We start from the raw sequence: 22827 nt of genomic DNA on the forward strand, positions 1-22827 counted from the left end.
CGGCCAAGCGAGGCCCCAGCGGGGCAAGCGGACCGGACTCGTCTGTCTCCCAGCAGTGGGTGGCTGCGGGTCCGCGTCTCCTTCCCCAGCCTTCTCTTCTCTGCTCTCCTGCCGCGCAGTCGAGGCTCCAGTGGGCGAAGCCGCCTGGCCTCATCTGTCCCCCCAACACCCCCGCCCGATCGAGGTGCCAGCGGGGGAAGCCAGCCAGAGTCTCACCTCTCCCCGCAATGGCAGCAAGCCGGGTGCAGGGCGCCATCCACTTCCCGGTCTCCCCAACGCGGGGAAGCAGCCTGCACTCCCCTCCTGTGGGGTCAAGGCGCCTAGGTGGGCTGCTCCCGCCACCATCCCCGGCCGAGCGAGGCCCCATCGGGGCAAGCGGACCAGGCTCATCTGACTCCCTGCAATTGGCGGCAGCTCGGGCGGACGGCTGCAGGCCCACATCTCGTTCCACAGCCCCCTGTCCTCTGCTCTCCTGCCGTGCAGTCGAGGCTCTGGCGGGCCAAGCTCGGGCGGGCGGCTGCAGGCCCACATCTCGTTCCACAGCCCCCTGTCCTCTGCTCTCCTGCCGTGCAGTCGAGGCTCTGGCGGGCCAAGCTCGGGCGGGCGGCTGCAGGCCCACATCTCGTTCCACAGCCCCCTGTCCTCTGCTCTCCTGCCGTGCAGTCGAGGCTCTGGCGGGCCAAGCTCGGGCGGGCGGCTGCAGGCCCACATCTCGTTCCACAGCCCCCTGTCCTCTGCTCTCCTGCCGTGCAGTCGAGGCTCTGGCGGGCCAAGCTCGGGCGGGCGGCTGCAGGCCCACATCTCGTTCCACAGCCCCCTGTCCTCTGCTCTCCTGCCGTGCAGTCGAGGCTCTGGCGGGCCAAGCTCGGGCGGGCGGCTGCAGGCCCACATCTCGTTCCACAGCCCCCTGTCCTCTGCTCTCCTGCCGTGCAGTCGAGGCTCTGGCGGGCCAAGCTCGGGCGGGCGGCTGCAGGCCCACATCTCGTTCCACAGCCCCCTGTCCTCTGCTCTCCTGCCGTGCAGTCGAGGCTCTGGCGGGCCAAGCTCGGGCGGGCGGCTGCAGGCCCACATCTCGTTCCACAGCCCCCTGTCCTCTGCTCTCCTGCCGTGCAGTCGAGGCTCTGGCGGGCCAAGCTCGGGCGGGCGGCTGCAGGCCCACATCTCGTTCCACAGCCCCCTGTCCTCTGCTCTCCTGCCGTGCAGTCGAGGCTCTGGCGGGCCAAGCTCGGGCGGGCGGCTGCAGGCCCACATCTCGTTCCACAGCCCCCTGTCCTCTGCTCTCCTGCCGTGCAGTCGAGGCTCTGGCGGGCCAAGCTCGGGCGGGCGGCTGCAGGCCCACATCTCGTTCCACAGCCCCCTGTCCTCTGCTCTCCTGCCGTGCAGTCGAGGCTCTGGCGAACACGATCCCTGTACTGGGATGGGTATATACAGGTGTGGTGTGCTGAAGTAGCACATGCTATGTGCATGACCCACAACACACATATGTACATAGCTGAAGTAGCACATGCTATGCGCATGACCCACAACACACATATGTACATAGCACAAAGATTTACACTAAGGATCTTCCAGTTTAAAAAACTGCTTCTGTTGGAATGTTGAATGAATGATGGCAACAAGAAAAAAACAAACCCAGTGGTCAGTAGTCAGAATTGATACAAAACTCTTTAAATTGTACATTTTCTTTCTTGTGAGGGAACCTTTACCCCATGTAGAACTAATGGAGGAGTCTCTTTGTATGCAGAGAAGAAGTCTAAACTCATGGCAGCATGTGCCTAGGGAAAGGTGTGACATTACTGCTTGGTAATGGACACGCAGTTACAGTTTCTTGAAAATTCCCCTGTCCTGCGGTGCTCCCACTTGCTCCCTCAGTCCAGCAACTACAAATGCCAGACCCTAAAGTGAATCATTGCACAGAAAGGTCTTAGCAAACAACCCTCAGACACTCACAGTGAGATTAGCTGAGCCCTAGGGACCTTGTATTAAAACCACCCTCCTTGGTTGCATGTTAGCTTTTTTGTCTTTGGGAATCAGGCAGGGGGAGGGCGGTCCGTCAAACACAGCCTCTTTAAATGAAGTGACTTGTCAAGTGTATGACTGTGGCAGGGATCTAGAAGGCAGTAAATTTAGCAGCTCTCTCTTCCACTGACAGCCTGTCATGTGCTTGAAACATAAATCGTGGTGGAGACAAATCACGGCTGTTTTCTTATTAAGCTTTGGCCCACTGGCCTCCTGGCCTGCTGGCAGCATTTCCACCCACCTTCCTGGCATGCCTGATTTCAGGGACTGATGTGCCTCTCTCCTTAGGCTACAGAACAGGGAGTAAGAGAATTACTGCGTTGTTTTCACTAGTGTCCTCGGTCTTATTGGCACCATTAGTCACATGGCAGAGCAGGCTCCCTCTCCGGAGGCTACCCTGTCTCTTGAGTCTCATCTGAACAATCACTGGAGAAGCTGGGGAAATTTGCCCACACAGTTTTATCTTCCCGTCCTCCACTCTGCCCTGCACTGACCTCCCTTCCTCTTTCTCTGCCATTGTGGAAAGAAGGCCTTGATTGAGTAAGGGACTGTGCAAATGATCTTAAGAGTAGTCAAAAACACCGACCACACCAAATGTTCTTGGCAGTCACCTGCATGTGGTGTAAGTTGTTGTTGTTCAGTCGCACAGTCGAGTCCGACTCTTCGCGGCCCCATGGACCAAATCACGCCAGGCCTTCCTGTCTTCCGCCGTCCTCTGAAGTTGGCTCGACTTCATGTTCGTTGCATCGATGACACTGTCTAACCATCTTATCCTTTGCCGTCCCCGTCTTTTTCTTTGACCTTCAATCTTTCCCAGCATTAGGGTCTTCTCCAGGAACTGTTCCCTTCTCATTTGGTGGCCAAGGAAAGGGGATAATTCTGAGTGAAGAAGCAGCATGGGGAACGGGTGCTTAACCCTTTCTGTACCTGCCACCTCTGCTTTCCAGATCTCATGCTTTACTCACAAATGGCTCCCACTTAGGGTTGCCAACCTCCAGGTGGTGGCTGGAGACCTCCCAGAATTACACAGGCCACAGAAATCACTTCCCCTGGAGAAATTGGTTGCTTTGGAAGATGGGCTCTGTGGCATTACACCCCACTGAGATCCCTCTCCTCCCCAAACCCTGCCCTCCCCAGAGTCCACTCCTATGAGCGCCATGAATTTCCCAACCCAGACCTGGCAACTCCATTCCCAGTTATCTGAATCTCTCCTTCATGCCAGATGGAGGAGGACAAGTCATTAAGGCACTTTTTGTTGTCTCAGCACCAAAAGCACCAATTGTTCTTTGATTCATTACAACCTATGTCTATGGATGCTCATGTTAACTTCAAGATCCATAAGTAATTGGGATTCCCCCTCCCCAAATGTTCTTCATTACCGAAGGGACATTCTTAAGTGAGGATAAGTCCACTCCTTGTCTTCTTTTCAGCTGTTTATTTTTGTCTCTGCCATAGTCTCTACATTTCCCAATGGAAAATGATGCCATTATAAGGAGGAAGACAGCATGTTCAGCACCGCCTCGCTTTGCGTTCCTGCTGCATTCATCTAACTTGTTCTGTGTACAGTATACAGCATTGCAATGCCCTTGCAGGGACCATGCAACAAAGGCACTTTCATAAATCCCATTGCTCCCCTAGGTATGGCATAGCAAAGGTACCATAACAAATTTTCCACCTCTCCTGGGCACATGCTGACAAAGACCTGAACAAAATCCCTAACTCTCAGACTTACTAGGAGAATACTGGTGTAAGCGGAAATATTTTTAACAGTTCTTCTGGGATACCACTAGTTTGTGTATTCAACAACACTGATAAGTAGTGCATGACAGAACAGGGTGTTTATCTGCTAGGTAGAGACACATGAGTCTCTCTAGGCACAACTTTTTTTTTCTGTCAGTCTTTGGAATCACTTGTTTGATTTATTTTCTCTGCTTCACTTCTCTTTGCTTTATCTCTCCCTGGACTTCTATTTTTTTCCACTGCTCCTTTTTATCGCTTTTACTCTTTCTTCCATTTATTTCTCTTAATCAGCCCACTAGTATGCTCAGCATCACCTTTCACTTTATAATTTTCTTCTCTCACTCCCTTGCTTTCTTCTCAAATGCTTTATATTATTTTCTGTTGCAAGCCCCCCCCCTTTTCCCCCTCTCTATTGTTCTGCTCTTTTGCTCCATTTTGGACCTCTTTCTGTACAGCAATGTATTCAGCCAGGGAGAGATGATCAAATATTTCAATCCAAGGTTTCCTTATCAAATCTAAATGTAAAATGTTGCATCACCATACAAATGGTGACAGGTTTAAAAAGATGCAAATATTTGTTTGGATATAACAGGATGTCATATTAAATGAAGTTGCCAGCTCTGGGTTTGGAAATACCTGGAGATTTTGGGGGGTGGAGCCTGGGCAGGACAGCTTTTGTGGAGGAGAGCACCTCAACAGGGTATAATGGCATACAGTCCACCCTTCAAAGCAGCCATTTTCTCCAGGGGAACTGATCTTGGTTTGGATGTGATGGACTGCACTTTTCAAAACTTAGAAGTGCTGTATAAATGGATAAAGGACTGTGTGTGAAGGGTTAATTCTTCACAGCCTTGAGAGATCTGGTTGGGTAGCATCAGCTGAGCCTTAATTCTTCACAGCCTTGAGTGACAGGCTGTTCTAAGAGATCTGGTTGGGTAGCATCAGCTGAGCAGAGAGAGACTTTAGCGCTGAATGTTGAGGAGGAGAATTCATTTGGAATTCAGCCCCGACTGAGAGCAGTTTAACTGACACCTAAGGTCTCTAAAGGCAGTTTCTAACCGCACCAAACCAGGGATCTCTGCACTCTGCACTGCAAACAGGGACAGAGCTAACTCCCTGTTTGACTGGGTAGGGAATTTTCTTCTCTCTCCAGAAGATCTGTCCTCTTTCCTTGGCTCGAATGGGAGTCAGTCAATCAATCAGTCATTTATTAAGATCATAAGAACATAAGAGATGCCAATGTTGGATCAGGCCAAAGGCCCATCCAGTCCAACACTCTGTGTCACACAGTGGCCAGAAATACCAGTGCCATCAGGAGGTCCACCAGTGGGGCCAGGACATTAGAAGCCCCCCCCCTGTTGACCCCCCCCCCAGCACCAAGAAGACAGAGCATCACTTGCCCCAGAGCCCCTAGCTATACCTTGTGGCTAATAGCCACTGATGGACCTCTGCTCCATATGCTTATCTAATTCCCTTTTGAAGCCATCCATGCTTGTAGCACCCACCACTTCCTGTGGCAGTGAATTCCAAGTGTTAATCACTCTTTGGGTGAAGAAGGACGTCCTCCCATGCATAATCTTATAAACCTCGATCATGTCACCCCTCAGTCGTCGTTTCTCCAAGCTAAAGAGCCCTAAGCGCTTTAACCTTTCCTCATAGGGAAAGTGTTCCAACCCTTTTATCATTCGAGTTGCCCTTTTCTGCACTTTTCCCAAAGCTATAATATCCTTTTTAAGGTGTGGTGACCAGAACTGCACACAGTATTCCAAATGAGGTTGCACCATTGATTTATATAGGGGCATTATGATACTGGCTGATCTGTTTACAATACCCTTCCTAATAATCCCCAGCATAGCATTGGCCTTCTTTATTGCAGTCACACACTGTCTCGACATTTTCAGTGAGTTATCCACTACAACTCCAAGATCTCTCTCTTGCTCAGTCTCTGCCAGTTCAGACCCCATCAATGTGTATTTATATTTAGGATTTTTGGCTCCAATGTGCATCACCTTGCACTTGGCCACATTGAACCCCATTTGCCATGTTGACGCCCACTCGCCCATCCTTGACAGATCCCCTTGGAGTGCCTCACAATCCTCACTGGTTTTCACCACCCTGAACAACTTTGTATCATCCGCAAATTTAGCCACTTCACTGCTTACTCCCATCTCCAAATCATTAATGAACAAGTTAAAAAGCAGTGGACCAAGTACTGATCCCTGCGGTACCCCACTGCTTACCACCCTCCACTGAGAAAATTGCCCACCTACACTCACTCTCTGTTTTCTATGAACTAGCCAGTTTTTGATCCATAAAAGAACTTGTCCTTCTATCCCATGATTTTTGAGCTTACTTAGGAGCCTTTGATGAGGAACTTTATCAAAAGCTTTCTGGAAGTCAAGGTAAATAATATCTATTGGATCCCCCTTGTCCACATGTTTGTTCACCCCCTCAAAGAACACTAACAGGTTAGTGAGACAAGATCTTCCCTTACAGAAACCGTGCTGAGTCTGCCTCAATAGGTTTTGTTCATCTATGTGCCTACTAATTCTTTCCTTAATAATGGTTTCCACCAATTTACCCGGTATCGACGTCAGACTGACTGGCCTGTAATTTCCCGGATCTCCTCTGGAACCCTTTTTAAAGATGGGAGTGACATTAGCTACCTTCCAATCCTCAGGAATCCGTATTCTTCTGCCTGATTAGGCATGCCTGAATAGGAGTCTTTGTCTACTTCCCAAATGTCCTTGTCAAGTTTCCCCCAGTTCTCCTGGATGTGTTAACTGCTCCCAGTCAAGGCTGAACTCCGAAACTGTCAGGACTCAACTCTTCTCAGTTAGGGCTGAATTCCAAATGAATTCTCCTCCTCAGCATTCAGCTCTAAAATCTCTCTCTGCTAAGTTAATGCTAACCAATCAGATCTCTTGGAACAGCCCATCACTCAAGGCTCTCTGGCTCTGTGTAGAATTAACCCTTGACAGTCTGTTTACACAGCACTTCTAAGCTTTTAAAAGTCCAGCCTGTCACAGTGGAAGATCTTCAGGTGCCAGCTGGAGGTTGGCAACCCTACACATAAATTAACACAGGAAGCTGCCTTAGCCTAAGGCAGGTCATTGGGCTATCAAGGGTAGTATTGTTTGTTATGACTTAGCAGCTTTCCACGTTCTCAGACAGATGTTTTTCACATTGCCTACTATATGATCCCTTTAAGGGGGGGAGGTGCTGGGGGGATTGAACTAGGGGCTTTCTCCAGGCATAGCAGATGCTCTAATGATAAGTCACAGGCCTTCCCCTCAATGCCCTCATTTTCTTTCTTTCTTTCACAAGCTTATGGATTGCTGTTGGGGAGCAGGGGTGCTCAGTTATATACCAGTTTAGCTTGTGTCCTACTGACGTGTATTGATCACAGGCAGGGCTTTTTTTCTGGGAGAACGCACTGGAACGGCGTTCTGGAACCTCTTTGACAAAATTATTTTTAAAATGTTTAAAAGTTCATGAGTTTTCAGTATACAGATTGAAAATTTCATTTCCCTCTTGAGAGTTCCAGCATCTCTTTAAAAAAAAATAAAAAAGTCCCTAATCACAGGAGCAAAACATCTAATGGACTTTTGGTCTGCATCCAAACAGCTTGGGTGTGTCCAATGGTGGGGAAAGTATGGATGCATAATTTAGGGTTGCCAGGCCCCTCTTGGGACCAGCAGGGGATGGGGGGACGACGACTTACCTGGAGACAGAGAAAGGCCCAGGCCTCATTGTCGGCATTGCTCAGGAAGTGAAATCATCATACCAGCAGCATCCAGGTAACACTCTGGTATTTGGACAAAAACTCAATGTTAAAACCAGGTTCTACCATAGAGTTTTTGCCCCAATACCAGAGCGTCACCTGAACATTGCCGGTGTGATGATGTCACTTCCTGTGCAATGCCAGGAAGTGTTCTCTTTCTTGTTATCCAGGTAAGTCCCCCTGCCAGTTAGCTGATTGGCAACTGCAGGCAGGGCCTGACGACAGGGGACCCCCACCTCCACGGGGGGGGGGGGGGGGTTGGCAATCCTACTACATATGCATGATGCTTTCTCATAATTCTGCCCTGCTACAACAGTTTGTCCGGTGCTGCATCTACCTCCAGGTTAACGTCATCTTTCAGTGTCTCTGTGTGCTTTATTATGCAGAGTAAATTGCTGTCCATTAGGGCTGTCATGCTGTTGGGATGCAAATCACCACACTCATGGACATTCTTGCATGATTTGATGGGAATTTTAATGTATTTTCCTCCCCTTACATAAAAAAAGTTTTAAAAACTTTACTAAAAGGGATACATATCAGAGCTTGCTGCAAGCCTATGTTCCTGGTACGCAGTGTTCATATTGACAATTAAAAGAAAAGGTGGTTCTCCCTGGGGGCTGCATCTAGTCTCCATCTCATTTTCTAAACCTTCTTCCTATCTGTATTCCTTGTGTGATGGCATATGGATATGATTCAGCAAGAGCAACATGTTTTGTTCCTAGAATCACTGGAGAATAGGAAGGCTGGCTGGTTGTTCGGCTTTAATTGCCTTTCAAGTGCTTGCACGGCAAGCAATAAAACCTTGTGCCCCAAGCAACTCTTAGGCTCTGTTGCACTATTGTGCTGAACACAGCCAGTAACAAACACCAATTGATTTCCTTCTCCCTTCCTGTAAAAGGAAACAGCCACTGCATTCCCATCCTTCTTAGCAAGGGGTGGTTTCGTCAAGAGGAGGCGCTGTGGAGCAAAACAGAACTGAGAAACCAATAAGCCTCAATAACAGTCTCTCCAAACAGCTGAACAAGGTCAGTCTCCAGAACTTTAAGACTGATGAAAAACATCTGATTCTGTACCTGAATGTGTATTTAATTCTAAGAAGTTTCAAGGCACCCAAGAATAACCTGGCCGTACTTCCCATTTTAGTTCTCTTTGAATTAACTCAGAGCCTTGAGTACATTTATAAATTCCATTTACCAATGTAATAAACTGAATAGAATGCAGATGTGACCAGCAATGCTCCCTCTAAGCTGTGGAGTTTTCTGTGCAAAAGTTCTACTTTGTGATCTACTGGCATTAAAGCTGAGTGAGCTATTTGGCTACTGCATAAATTAGTTTGCTCTGGAGCCATCCTTCCTGAGCTAAGACAAAAAGGTGTGAGCCGGAGGCTAAAAAACTGTGAGCTAACTCACACTAACTCAGCTTAGAGGGAACACTGGTGGCTAATTAGAAACTGTTGCACAGGTAGCCTGGAATCCAAGTTTAAAACTTGGGATCAACTGCTGTAAGGTGTAGGGGAGCCAGTATGGCAGGCAGGAATTTTGTATGAGCAGCAAGAAATGTGCTGGGGTTTTGTTTCACATCTAGATTGGATTCTCTTGACAGACCTAAATTCTCTGATTCATTGCTGCCTTAACACAGCCCTTTTCAGACCTTCAAGAAGTATGTTTAATCGTCATGTGGAAGGGGAGCACCGCTACAGCCTCTGACCATGCATCCCACTTTGGTGTGTTTATTGACTCTGTGGTACACCTTGTGTGTATGTAAAAGATCAGCACATGATGAGAAGACAGAGAGTAGGTGTGATCCTTCTCTTTCAAAATTCCTTTCTCTTTCAAATTTCACATTTTGAAAAGGGCTTGTAAGAACCAAAACTCCAGTGGCATTGGTGGAATGAGGCTGGCTTACCTGATACACACCCTGTTGTTTTATTGCTTCAGTAGAGCAGTAACAATTTCACCCTGTCTCATCTTTTGTCTAGAGCGCTTGATTCTTCTCAGAAACTCTGTACTGTTTTTCTTCCTGAAGGACTAGAACACATTACAAAATTGAAAAATAATAATAAAAATGCTTAAATATAAAATGTTGGTATGTTGGCCTTAAAAACTGTCTTCTGAAACCCAGTCACTATTCCTGATTTGATAAATAGACCTTCACAACTATCTCTTTGTATCTGTGTATATCACATCTGAGTACAGTCTTCTTTGGCATGTCAGGCTATATATTAGGGTTGCCATGTGCCCTCTAGCACTCAACAGCTGGCAGGAGAAAGAATTTTTTTAAAAAAATCACTATCTGCAATAATGTGAAATCAGTTCTGGGAAAACCCAGAAATGATGTCAGTCATATCTAGGAATGAACAAGACCTCTATGGCAGAGATGTCAAACTCATTTGTTATGAGGGCCAGTGACATCAATGTCTCTGTGTCAGGCCGGGTGGGCCATACGTGCTATAACATGTGATACGAGGTACCGGAGATATAAACTTTATTAAGGTGATTTCAGATGCCAAATATCAATTGCTGGTGAATGACAATAGCAGGCTTGATTGGTGTGATATGCAGAGGTGTAACAATGGTACTGGTGCCCATCAACCTTCCCCTTGTTTCTTCTTTCCTCCTGTCTGTTATCTCCATCTTTCTTTGTTTCTTTTTTTCCAGCTTCCCTAATTCCCCTTGCGTTTCCTTGCTCCCCAGCCTTCTTCCTTGTTTCTCAGTTTCCCAGGTTCCTGTCACGTTCCAGCATGTTCCACCCTTTTATTCATTTACCATCTGCCACTCTCTCCTGATCTCTCCCTCACGTGTGCTTCCCCCCCCCTAATTTAAAACAAGTCTCTTCAACTGAGGGACAGATTTTTTAAAAATGCCAAGCTCCTGAGAATCTGTGGTGGGTGAAGAAGAAAAGACTGATAAGCGAAAGCTTCAAAGTTGCAAATGGGGGAGAAAATCCCCAGCTGGAGGTAAAACAAGAAAATGATGTCAGAGTCCCTTTGCTATTTTCGTTGTTCTGAAGCAGCATCCTGGGGAATGCAAGGTGGCGAGCTGGGAACAGAGTTAGGTGAGCAAGACCTTAGACTGTACATGAAAAGTGCAGAGAGAACAAAACAAAACAAAAAAGCACCCTCTGTGCAGCACTGGCGGCTGTCGCAGCAAACTTCAAATGGCCTCTTTGGATTGGCAATCTTTTCATCCCTTTACATCATGTTGTAGGCAGAGGGTGCCCAACACGGTCCCATGGCCCTTTCTGCTCTCCTCATCACACATCTACAAAAGGATTTTGAAGAATACAAACTAAGCAGCGGGAATGCTGCTGTTTGCTCCCCTTTTCCATACATAAACATATCCTTAGCTGAGGCTGAACTTTATCTTAGTGTAAGTACACAACAGGCAAAGAAGCAACAAGACAAAGTATTGTGTGTTTGTCTATGAGAGAGAGAAAGGAAGACCAGTGTGCCAGCATCATGTGTGAAGAAGAGAAAGAGAGGAGCATTTTTTATGTATGCGTGTGAAAAGAGAGAGGGGACATGGTTGTATGTCTCCTTGAAATATTTGATTGAAGTGAACATGAAATAGCTCTCCTACCTGTGGTCGATTCTCTTATCATTACCTGCAGATAAGGATACTACCTGTAGATTGCTCATCTTTAATTTGAAGTTAAGGGATTAAGTTGATAACAAGCTCCGTGTATTTAGCAATTTGAAAGATCAGTACCTTGTAAGGACAGGCATAAGTGATAAAAAGCATGCATCAATATCACTTTTTTCATCTCTGGGCTCATGGACGAGAATATTTATTTAAGTGCATGCATGATATTTTAGATTCAGGGCTGCTTCACATGTTAAAGCAAAAGATAGGTTCCCATGTTTCCATGCCAGACCAAGCACATCTTTCTACCTCGTTAGAAGAGCCATTGTATGTCTAAAACAGTCAATATAAATATACAGCATTGGTTAATTGTATGTGTGCAGTGCATTTTTAGAGATGAAACTATCCTTCAAACGTTGCAGAAAAGAATGTAACTGACCCACATGGGGCTTGTGAATTGGCTCTAAAGTAAAAGTGCAGGAGACTATGCAAATATACTAGTTCGAGATTCTGTGTGTTGTGAATCATGCAGATCTTCTCTGTGGTTGTATTTGCAGATATTTCTGAGAGGTTTTGGATAGAGTGGATGTGTCTGTACAAAGGATGCACGTTTATGTCTGTGTGTGTTTTAAGGAAGGCTCCAAGTAACATAAGAAAGTGAAGTGTGTGCGCATGCATGCATGCTATATATATTTTACTTACACGGCATGTGAGGAGGGCAGCATTCAACCACAATCTACAAGCTGGAATGCAATACATATCTCTGGTTAAAAAAAAAATGTTACCTTTTCTCTCAGGATTCTTGTGTATTGACTTTCCTGGTCCCTTGCTGAATCCTTTTAAGTGTATGGTAGGGGGTGCCATGTATTTACTCTGTTTGCTTGGAAGCAAGATTAGTTTTGTCTGCATATCTGCCATCAAGAAAAAAAGGGGCCTCTTATATCCCCATACAAATTACAGATGTACCATAATACAAAATATTTTGTATCTAACCTTTCTTTAAGGGGGAATCATCTTTAGAATTGCCAGCTGGCCTGGAGTTCTGCCAGAATTACAGCTGATCTCCAGCCTACAGAAATCAGTTCCCCTGGAGAAGATGTTAGTTTTGGAGGGTAGACTCTGGCATCCTATCCCTTCTGACCTCCCTCCCCTCCCCAAACTCCACCCTCCTCAGTCTCTGTTCCCAGATCTCCAGTAATTTTCCAATTTGGAGTTGGCGACTCTACTGTGTGGGATACTGCTGGAGGACCTTTATACATACTGCTGTGCCTCAGAGGTCAGAATGAATATCCATTCTCACAAATTAAGGCCCTCTGAATGTGCCCTCTGTAAATGGACTACTTAGGGTCAGATGTTGTTTGATTGCAATTGCAGCTAGATTAGCATGTGCCATGGCCTGGATGGCCTAGGCTAGCCTGATCTTGTCAGATCTCAGAAGCTAACTAGGGTTGGGTCTGGTTATTACCTGGATAGGAAAGTAGGAAACTACCAAAGAAATATAGGGTTGATATGCAGAGTCAGACAATGGCAAACCACCTTTGGTTGTCTCTTGCCTTGAAAACCGTATGGGGGCTTCCATTAGTCAGCTGCAACTTGATGGCACTTTCCACCACCAGGTTAGCGTGCAGTTTTCATCCTTTCTGTCAGAAGCTATCGCCAAGTGCAATCATCTGGCATTCTTGGTCAAATAGTAGATTTACAGAGGAATCCTAAATAGAGTTTTATGCCCTTCTAAGCCCTAAGCCCGTTAACTTCAGTTGACTTAGAACGGTGTTAACTCTGCATAACTCTGTTAACTCTACTGTTTACTATTCAGCCTGGCAGCTTTCTGCTTTGTTTCTTTAGCCTCCACAGCAAGATGCTTTATGCTGACCAAGATGACAAAAGTATGGCTTGGGGTCACAGCACCCAAGGGCGGCTGTGATAACTATCAATCCAAGAGTCTCTGAAGAGTATAATCCCCAAGGTGAGAGGGACTGGCTAAGTGGTATAACCAGGATTTATGAGGTGTCACTAAGAAAAGGTCAGTTTTGTAAAGGTCAGCTGTGTTTGTATACTGGATTGTCTTGCCTTAGGACTATGGTGAAGAAACACCCATAATTTAGGACACATAAAACTAAACTAAGGAAACATTTGGAGACTACACAGTGGGGAGGCCATCTTGAACGATAACAATGGAGAATGCCAGTAAGCAGGTGGTACTTCCAACTTGCTTGTAAAATAATGCAAGCCTAGTGACTTTCTCTGGGAATTGTCCAAAATGTCCACCTTCTTCCATCTCCCTTTTGCTGCTATGAAACAGATAGCAACAAACAACTCCCTGCTGGTTCTTTTCTTCTGAGCTTGACAATTTAATGCCTCCCTGCAGACAGACTCTGTTCTTCTTACTATTCATTTCCCTCTTCCTCAAAGATAGCCTCTGACTACTTTTAGACGTTTAGACGGGAGCTAGCAAGACCCATGTTGTCTGCCCGCTGAAGAGAATTGGCGCAAATAACACTGAATCTCTGCAAAGAAGTCTAGATACAATGCCCAACTGTGACTGTTTGTTTCTTATTACTGTGATATGACACCACACTTTAGTAGTGAATTTCAAAATAAAAATAGTTCTGCTTTTAGCAGACATCACTTTATAAAGGGGCTATGTCTGAATTGTTATTCATAGCTGTATTCAGAGTATAAATCAAAGCTTCATCCCCCTGAATAAATGTTGGTTTACTAAAATTATAAATGTATTTTACCTCCCATCTCTCCCCATATTCCTCTTCGACTATCTACTCTTTACATTTTAGATTTTGAACCACTTTGAAGCACAGTTTTAAATTCTATGCTTGTACAACTCCAGAAGCACAGCAAGCATTTTAGAAATATAAATATGGCAGCAACAACAAGCTGTGACATTCAAGGGATAAAGTCAGCACTACATGAAACACTGAGGCCTAAGAAGACCTCTCACCCCCTCAAACCTGTTGTAATGAGTGCCAAACCCCAGGACTGAATATGTTACAGGAAGGCCTAGGCAGAACCATGAAAAGAGTCTTGGAGAACAGTGGTGGGAATATTCACACCTGAGAACACTGCTGATTCTGCAAAGCGGTTGCTGATTCTGCAAAAGCATCTTCTTGATCCTTATTTTTTAGGATCAAGAAGATGTGGGGGAAATTGGGGGAAGATGCAGGTCAAAATGTAGGAAATTGAGCAGTACAACTGGGGGAAATGGGAGATAGGGCGGAATAACTCCTTTTGCAGAACCAATCAGTGTCTTGTATTTGTGCATGGCGAATTTCTTTTTCTTTAACCATTTTTTTGTGTGTGGGAATGGGTGTTCAGTGGCTGTTGAGATGGGGCGGAATAACTCCTTTTGCAGAATCAAGCAGCGTCTTGTATCTGTGCATGGCGAATGTTCTTTTTCTTTAACCAAATTTTTGTGTGTAGGAATGGGTGTTCAGTGGCTGTTGAGATGGGAAGATGACATTTCTAGCAATACCTATCACACCATTGTCTAGGAATGTCTACACCACTGAGAATCCAAGATAGTGAGTGGGTTTATGAAAGGCAACAACAACAAGCCTTTATTATGGTCATAGACCAGTATAATAGAAGACAGATAAGTACAGATAAGGGAGCAATAAAATTATACAATATTATGGCATCTAAAATTATAAATAAGAATCTAAAGGCAAGGAATTACGCTCATAGATGCTTTCCTTTGTATTTGACAAAATGTGGATTTTTGTTGTTGTTGCAAGATCTTCTTGGTCATCTATGCATTTCAACAGCTTCTGTGGGAGCTAGGAATGTGTTCTAGCTTGAATAAACCCCAGTACAAACAGTAGGACCACAGAGAAAGTAAATAAGCTGAAAGCTAAAGTCATAGGTGGCTAGCAATGCAATCATATGCAGAGTTACTTAGCTCAGCCCAAATCAGTGGTCATAGACTGGAATAACTCTGCATAAGGATTGCACCATAATAGACTGATTTTTGTACCAGCATGTCCGCAGTGCAAATATTGTCCCTTCTGTGAACTCAAAACCATGGGTAAGTTATCATATCTCATCTTTGCTCACTGATCTACCTTACAGTGTTGCTGTGGGATTCCTGAGTTAATGTGCATGTGAAATGCTTGAAATGATTACTGTGATACAGCATGTGAAGCACTCTAAAAGTACATAAAGTACGTAAAGGCCATTGTTATCAGTAGTTTATTACATTCCCTCTAGCAATCACTTACTTATTCCTGTTTTTTCCTTTGAATCTGGAGATACCACAGGGCTTTGATATATATAATGAAAGCCTTTGGGCACTTCTCTTCCCATATTTGTTTTCTAACATCCAAAGCTGAGTGTGCTCATCTTTCCACTGTGATGTCTCGTCATATGCTGCATACAGATCTCACCATGCAGTGAGATGCACCTGCTCAGCTTGGACATTCAAAACAAGTGATGGAAGAGGAAACAGAGCCCTCTTGATTTTCTCTCTACGAATGTCTGAAGCCACCCTCAGAGTACCAGCTGTAGGATCCTGCCTGTCTTACTAGAGAAAGCTTTTTTCATGATCTCTCCAGTAGTTTATCAGAGTAATTTCTAGGTCGTACTTGGACAGTTGTTTTGTCCCTTTGCACAATACACTACTTCAGCCTCCACAAAATGGAGGCAATATCCAGGTGCCTGTTTTTCTTTGCATCAATCCTGGCAGCTCTTGGAAATTGAAATGTGGGCCAAAATATAATCCATCACCGGTTTGGAAGAGGATCAGATGATGTGCTTTGAGGACTCTCCAAATCCAGAAGTACTTCTTGGGGGGTTTGGCTGCTCTTGCTCACCTCAAATAATGAAAATGATTCTTTAGCTATAAATGATGTTGTTTAGAACTGTTCTTCTCATTGATTTTGATGTTGTTGTTTTAAACTGCCTGATTGAAGGGACTGCAAATTACAATATTCTGGTCAAAGATCAGTCAGTCTCAAAATCCCAGTTTTGGCTAGGACCTTTCATTCATCCTCTGTTGCACTCAGCTAGGCTGAGCTGGCTAATGGTTTTTGGCTTATATGCCACAGAACACCCGTGCCAATACAATGAATAGAAATTTCAGGGACAGTGGCACCACTGTAGGGAATCCAAGGGGAACAGAAGCTTCTAAGGATGGGCATTGCTGATACCACCATTGAGGCATTGTCTGCTAATGCCCCCCATTCACAGAATAGGAAGCATCTGAATCTCTGTTTTTGGCTACAGTCACATATGGAGACCTGGATTTGTCTTACTGAAAAGTGGATGGAAGTTTGCTGTGCAGAACCAAGAAATTCAAGGTTGTTAGGGTAGCCTTTTTTTTAATGATGTGGGATGGCTACTTTAGTTTTATGGCTTTTGTAGGACAAATTTTGCTGATTTTTTTTCTACTGAAACAGCTCACATTGAGCTGGCTTATTTTTAATCTGACATTGATGGTCTGATTCAATGATGCAAGCAGCTGCAATAGAAACTTTGAAGACATCTGGGCTACATTTACAGCTTGCCCGTATACTTGTGCATCGTATATCAAATATCCAAGTATGGCTCTCTCTGCAGACCAAAAAATCTGTAATGCCAAGTGCTAATGTATATAGGCCCCGGTCAGATGTGCCAGGGGGGAGCATGGCTATTTGTGCTGTCGTATTCTGATGCGCTATTATGTAATCAGACGCGACAGCGGCTTCCCCGCAGCAAAGAGGATGACGGGGGAGGAAGCCGCGCACTGACGGGATCACACCAGGAGGCTTCCATAGGCAGCCCGTGACAAAGCGTTTGCCACTACATTCGGTGAGGTGGTTTTTTACTGCGCGGCTTCGGTGGCTTGCCACAGGTTCACTACGGGAGCGCTACACCTCCCAGATGTTCCTGTGTGATCGCGCCTGGATACTCCGTGGGACTCCTGTGCCTTCAGCGGGGCAAATGCTCTGTGTGAACAGGGCCATAATTCTGCAAACCTGCAGGAAACCCCTGATTTGCGGGGCGGGAGGAGGAACCTTAAAGGTTGTTGTTTTTTAAGAGGAGGGATTAAAACCATCAGTCGAAGGGACATCTACACATGCACAGACTTCGTGGGCAAAAACCTCTTGGAGGCATCTTGGTTGTGTATTACAAAAAATGATCCATGACAATAAAAAGTGTTATAGGGAGGAAGGAGAGCTGATGAGGGGAGAGTGGGTGAAGTGAGTGGCTAGCAGAGAAAAACTGGGCATGTAGTTGGACAAGAGGACAGAGATAAAAACGATTGGGAAGATGGATGACTTGGGTTAATAGGAAAGACTGGAGGGGGAATAGGAGCAGAAGGAATGCTGTCAAGCAGAGACAGAACAACAATTTTGAAAGTAGGGGCCAAACAAGCCCTGATGGGTCCCTATCTTGTAGCGTCTGAAGACTGTAAGTTAAGATCAGAGTCCAGTGCAAATTATGTGGAATGTAGATACTCCATATCCAAAAAAGCACATTTTGTGATAGAATTTTAGCATATTTGAATATAGCCATGAATCTCTCAGAACTTGTGACAAAATAGGGCAAAAAAACTGATCTTGGCATTAGGCACATTGATTCTTTTCTAGAAATATTGGCTGGCACCATAATGCTGTCCTTGCAAATATAACACAGCCTGTATGAGTCTAAATGCAGGATTTGTGCACATATTTGTTACTTCTGTTTGCAACCTGTAGTAAATTATACTAAGATGTTATGTCACAGTTACATGCAGCAGTTATAGGCTTATTGAGGCCCCTAAATGTTTTATCCTTGAACTATATCCTTATCATATAACATGAAAAAAGAGCTCTGCATCATTCATGTCCCCTTCTGTGCCTTCAGGATCTCTGTGCTAGTTATTGAGACCAACAACTGTTCTTTAGAACTCTTTGTTTTACAGCTTCATCATTCATAAGCGCTCATACATGCTGTGCAATACAACATTGTCTGAACCAGCTGACTTTTGCATATAACTAATTGAATTGTATCTTTATCTTCCCCTAGCTAGAGAATTTGAAGGTGATGAAGAGTTCTTGGAGATCCTGGGGATAACACGAGAGCAATCGGGCAAGTATGAGTGCAAAGCGGCAAATGAAGTTTCCACAGCAGATGTCAAACAAGTCCGAGTCACTGTGAATTGTGAGTACTTTTCTTACTAGATCAGCAAGGGGAAATGAAAGCTTGGCCCCCATTATACCCACGGTGCAATAGCAAGAAAGTAAAAACCTGTCATAGCTGTTTGAGAACATGCCTCATGACTTATTTTTTCTGATGTTGGTTTTTAAAGCTAATATGGTCCAGAGTAAAGAGTGGAGAATATGATACGCAATTTCTGTGAGCCATGAGCTTGCTTTGTAGTCATCTCATTGGGTTGCATCCCATGGGTGGAAGAGCCATGCTCTGATGCAAGAGATTCTTCCTCTTGCATCAGGGGAAGGCACCCTGAGCCAAAGAAAAGCACCAACATTAGCAAAATGGTTTCCCAGGATCTAGCCCAACATTTCGGTTCCTTAGCTGTGCAATGGAAAACTTTGTTTACCTTCAGGTTACACCAGGTTGTAAAGCACTCGGTCCACTAAATAGACAGACCTCATGTCATCTTTAGCCATATGATGCATGACTTTTGCTGAACTCAGTGGCAGTCTTAGTAGGCTTCCCTAGCCAATCTATGACAGACTGAGCAAGTCAAGGATCTCACAAAAATTAAGATGTGCATTGAGAAATTGAAATATATATCGGCCCTCCCATCAGTAATTTCCACCATCACCATCTTTTGAATATCTTCTTCCTCAAGAGCAAAACAAGCACATTACCCAACCCCTGCAATGCTATGGATATCTACATAGGACACAGTGAAACTAACATCCTGGTGTTTTTCTCAGTCCCAAATCCCATTCTTCAATGTTCCACCAACAGGAGCCTTGCTTAACTAGCTGCCGTTTACATCCGTGAGCACAGCTATGTCCAATTAATGGTCTGGATCTTTGTCTACGTGAAAAAAATGATACTTCACTGAATCATTGTAGTGTAACATTCTTGCATTGTGTCTGCATTGTTTTAATTATATCAGTGCCATTTTCCCATATGGAAAAGCAGCTAATTCTATGACATTAAAATAAAGGTGCAAAAAAAAAAAAAGACACAACAGTAACTAACCACAAGATGTTCTAATTGCTGTCTTCTGAGTGACCACATCTCTATGCAAATATGTGCCACATTTTGTTGCTTATTTTCACCTAATGGTCCTTGTTTTGCCATGGTTTGAGAGATGAGGTGCCCTTTCCCTTTAAATACCCTCTGCCTAATGAGACTATTATTTAAAAGCCTGTCCTATGTGTAGCCAAAGCATATTTACCCTTCCATTGTAGGGGAGATGAAAGCCACAGGAAGTACAGCCTTATTCCCAAGATCAAAACTGCTGGATTCCATAATATTTGCATAATAGGTTGAACAGTCTTAGTGCAGTCTTGATTTTTCCATGAGGGACCTCTTTGCAGATTTGTGTGTCTTTGTGTTTGTGTGTGTTCACAGACACAATTTAGTGGATTTGAGTTATGAGCCTTGAGAGAGTTATGAGTCTTGAGAACCACTTTGGGTGTGCATCCATTTTTTTTTTTTATCTTGGGCCTGATTTGAAGGGTTGCAAACTGGTGATCTCAGAAATCAGAATCTCGGTGGCTTATGAATCAGCATTGATTGTCACTGTCAGTCTTGGTGTCACTGTGAATCTTGATGGCTTTTAGTCACATATTTGTCACATGTTGACAAGGAAGGAAGGCTGCCATGGTCCAAAAGAATAAAGCGGGTGAGAATGAAAGGAACTTGTGTTTTTATCCAGTCTTGATGTTATTTGGTCTTCTATTCTTATTCATGTCTTGATTTTATTGTTTATATAGCATTGTATTTTACAAGATGTAGGTGAAAGTGGCAGTAGGAAATTATGTGTTCAATTCAGTTATGTGAGTGTAAACAATTTCAGCTGAGATTTATACGCCAACAGAAGAGGTACATTTTGAGGAGGTATATTTTGAGGAGGGGGGGTGGCAGAATCATAAAGGACTTCTGAGAGGGAGTTCTAAGCATACAAACTAATCAGGAACAGAAGACAGAAATGTTCAGGGAGACTTGAAAGAAATAGATAATGCAGCTGGAGAAACAAAATCCAAGGAAGTACCAGTATAGCAGACCAGAGAGAGATAAAGGGTGAAATGCCATAGAAGTTATTGAAAGTGAGGACAAAACATTTCTGATGGATCCAGGAGAGGACAAGAAACCAGTGTAGGGATTTAAGGAAAGGTCCAAGAGAGATGAATGAGTGATTTTGCAGGCAGAAGGTGAAGTGCCTGAGGAGTGAAAACTATAGGCCAGAGTAGAACAGGGGTTAAAAGCTTGGGTTTGTGTTGAGATGGTAGTATAACACTCAAGTGGTACCTGGTATTTTTGGCCACTGTGTGACAGAGTGTTGGACTGGATGGGCCATTGGCTTGATCCAACATTGGCTTCTCTTATGTTCTTATGTTCTTAAGTGAAAAATATCTGATAGAGTTGGAGATCTGGGACTGAGTGGAGTGGCTGCCCTCAAGTGATACTGAAAGCAATGACATTTGTTGAAATCTCCTATGGACAGTGTGTACATGGAAGAGAAAGGCTGGCATTCAGAAATTCTTAAGAGTTGTGTTGCATTGTCTCATGTGCGAGCCCACTCCTATTATTTGCTAATGATAGTCCAGTACCTGCTAATGTGATTTCCATTAGCTCCATGAAACTTATAGTGCAACCCCGTGTAGAGTTACATCCTTCTAAATCGAATGAAGTCAATTTTATCTACTTAGGATTTCACTGATCATCTATTTGTGTCCTTTTTCCAAGCAAAAATTTCCAAATTAGAGATGTCTTGTTAAGATACAGGAGTGATTTTCATACAGCTGGTCATAGAATGCAAATATTACATTTTTTAAAAGGTTCCAATGTATACATTTGGATTTTTGATAAAGGCTTCGGTTTGTTTGGAGCTGTTATTGCAAACCAATTATTAATTATTATATATAATTATTATTATTTAAAAGTGATTCAAAATAAACGTGAACAGTTCTAAATGTAACACTTCTGATGACAGTTACTGCAGATAGTTGGCCTTTTGTGAGAGGGATGGAGCAAATGCTGGAGAAGATTCAAAGTGAGCCATACTGTGAACAATTTTATGGACAATCTTGTCCCAGGTCACCATACTATTTGTTGCTTTCTGCTAGGATTGCCAAGTACTCCATGGCAAACAGTGGGAGGTAGGGTTTGAACTTCCCAGCAGCAAACTGAGGCCTAGACCTCTGTTGCCAGCGATGCAGTAATATCACTTCTGCCGTGCAGTGGAAGTGATGCCATCACACCACCAGCAACATGGAGATGCTCTGTTATTTGGGCAAAAATTCTATGGTAGAAGACATTTTTACCATAGACTTTTGGTCCAAGTACCAGAGCATCACCACATTTCCGGCAACATGGTGATGTCACTTTCAGTGTGCCCCAGAGGTTACATTGCTGTGTGGCTGGTGACAAAGACCCAGGTCTCAGTTTGCTGCCTGTAAGTGCCCCTGCTGGCCAGCTGATCAGTGCCAGGGGGAAGGGCCCCAGAACAGAGGATCCTCCATCCCCAGTGGGGGTCTGGGAACCCTACTTTCTGCAAGAAAGAACTGTGTTGAACTTTAATGTGAAAATTCTGATGTTACTGCCTCAGTGGTTGATCTTGGGGTGATACCATTAGAGATTCTCTAAAATCAATAGCTAAATGTACAACTGGTCCATCATCTGGAACCATAAAGAGTTTTCCCAGAGAAAGGCTGCCAAGGGGAAGGAATCAGGGAAAGCTGAAGGCAGGGGTGCAGACAAAGGGAGGTTGGCTGGTGGGTGGTAAGGAGAGACGAAACCAGGAAAAGGGGAGAAGTTATAAGGGCTTTTGGAGAAGGGAAAGAGGAAAAAAAAGGAAAGTGGGGGAGGGAAAAATGAGAGGACCCCCTGCCACACACACACTTTTCAAGGTCCCCAGCTTGTTTACTTGAAAGGAAGACTGTTTTTCCCATGTTCAAGAAAAGGAGGAGCATCTAAAATCCCCATATAAGTTACAACTACATACAGTAATCCAAAAATTTTGGATTTTTAAGAGTATCATCTAATTAGAGTTGCCAGCTTCCAGGTGGGGCCTGGAGATCTCATGGAATTACAACTGATCCCCCGCTATAGAAATCTGTTCCTGTAGTGAAGACAGCTGCTTTGGAGGGTAGCTTCTGTGGCATCGTACTCTGCTGAAGTTCCTCCCCTCCCCAAATTTCACCCTCCCCAGATCTCCAGGAATCTCCTAACCCATAGCTGGCACCCCTGATCTTACATTCAGGTTCATCTTCCATTCGGGCACAGGGGGTTTTGTTCTTCCATCTTTTCTTCCTCCTCTAAAAGCTTCATGTGGGGAAATAACAGGCAGATAAATAACTGGTTCAGAGATATATAGGCCTATTCAGACCAAGTCAGGCTGCCGCAACTTTGATTGCAGTGTCTTCACACTGGAGGGGAATTGCTGATTTTAAGTGCCTTTGATAGAAAGATGACCAATCAGGATTACAGCCTAAGGAGCTGGCCGTGGGCCTGCCTAGAAAGTCTCTCTTAAAGTGCCATGGAGTGTGGCTAACATGAAGAATGCAGCTGAAAGTGAGTGAGCCA

The 22827-nt window shown here is 44.6% G+C and overlaps 1 protein-coding gene across 1 annotated transcript in view; it reads left to right on the forward strand.

Annotated features, from left to right (window-relative positions):
- Positions 1–22827, forward strand: part of LOC107118366 (limbic system-associated membrane protein-like) — a 211174-nt gene that overhangs the window by 169856 nt on the left and 18491 nt on the right. Inside the window, exon 3 of the mRNA XM_015420684.1 lies at positions 18124–18258. Within this exon, the coding sequence (XP_015276170.1) occupies positions 18124–18258 (135 nt within the window). The remainder of the gene's footprint in view (positions 1–18123; positions 18259–22827) is intronic.

This window comes from Gekko japonicus, unplaced genomic scaffold, assembly GCF_001447785.1.
Source record: "Gekko japonicus isolate JY-2015 unplaced genomic scaffold, Gekko_japonicus_V1.1 scaffold1272, whole genome shotgun sequence".
In the NCBI taxonomy this organism is placed as follows: Eukaryota; Metazoa; Chordata; class Lepidosauria; order Squamata; family Gekkonidae; genus Gekko; species Gekko japonicus.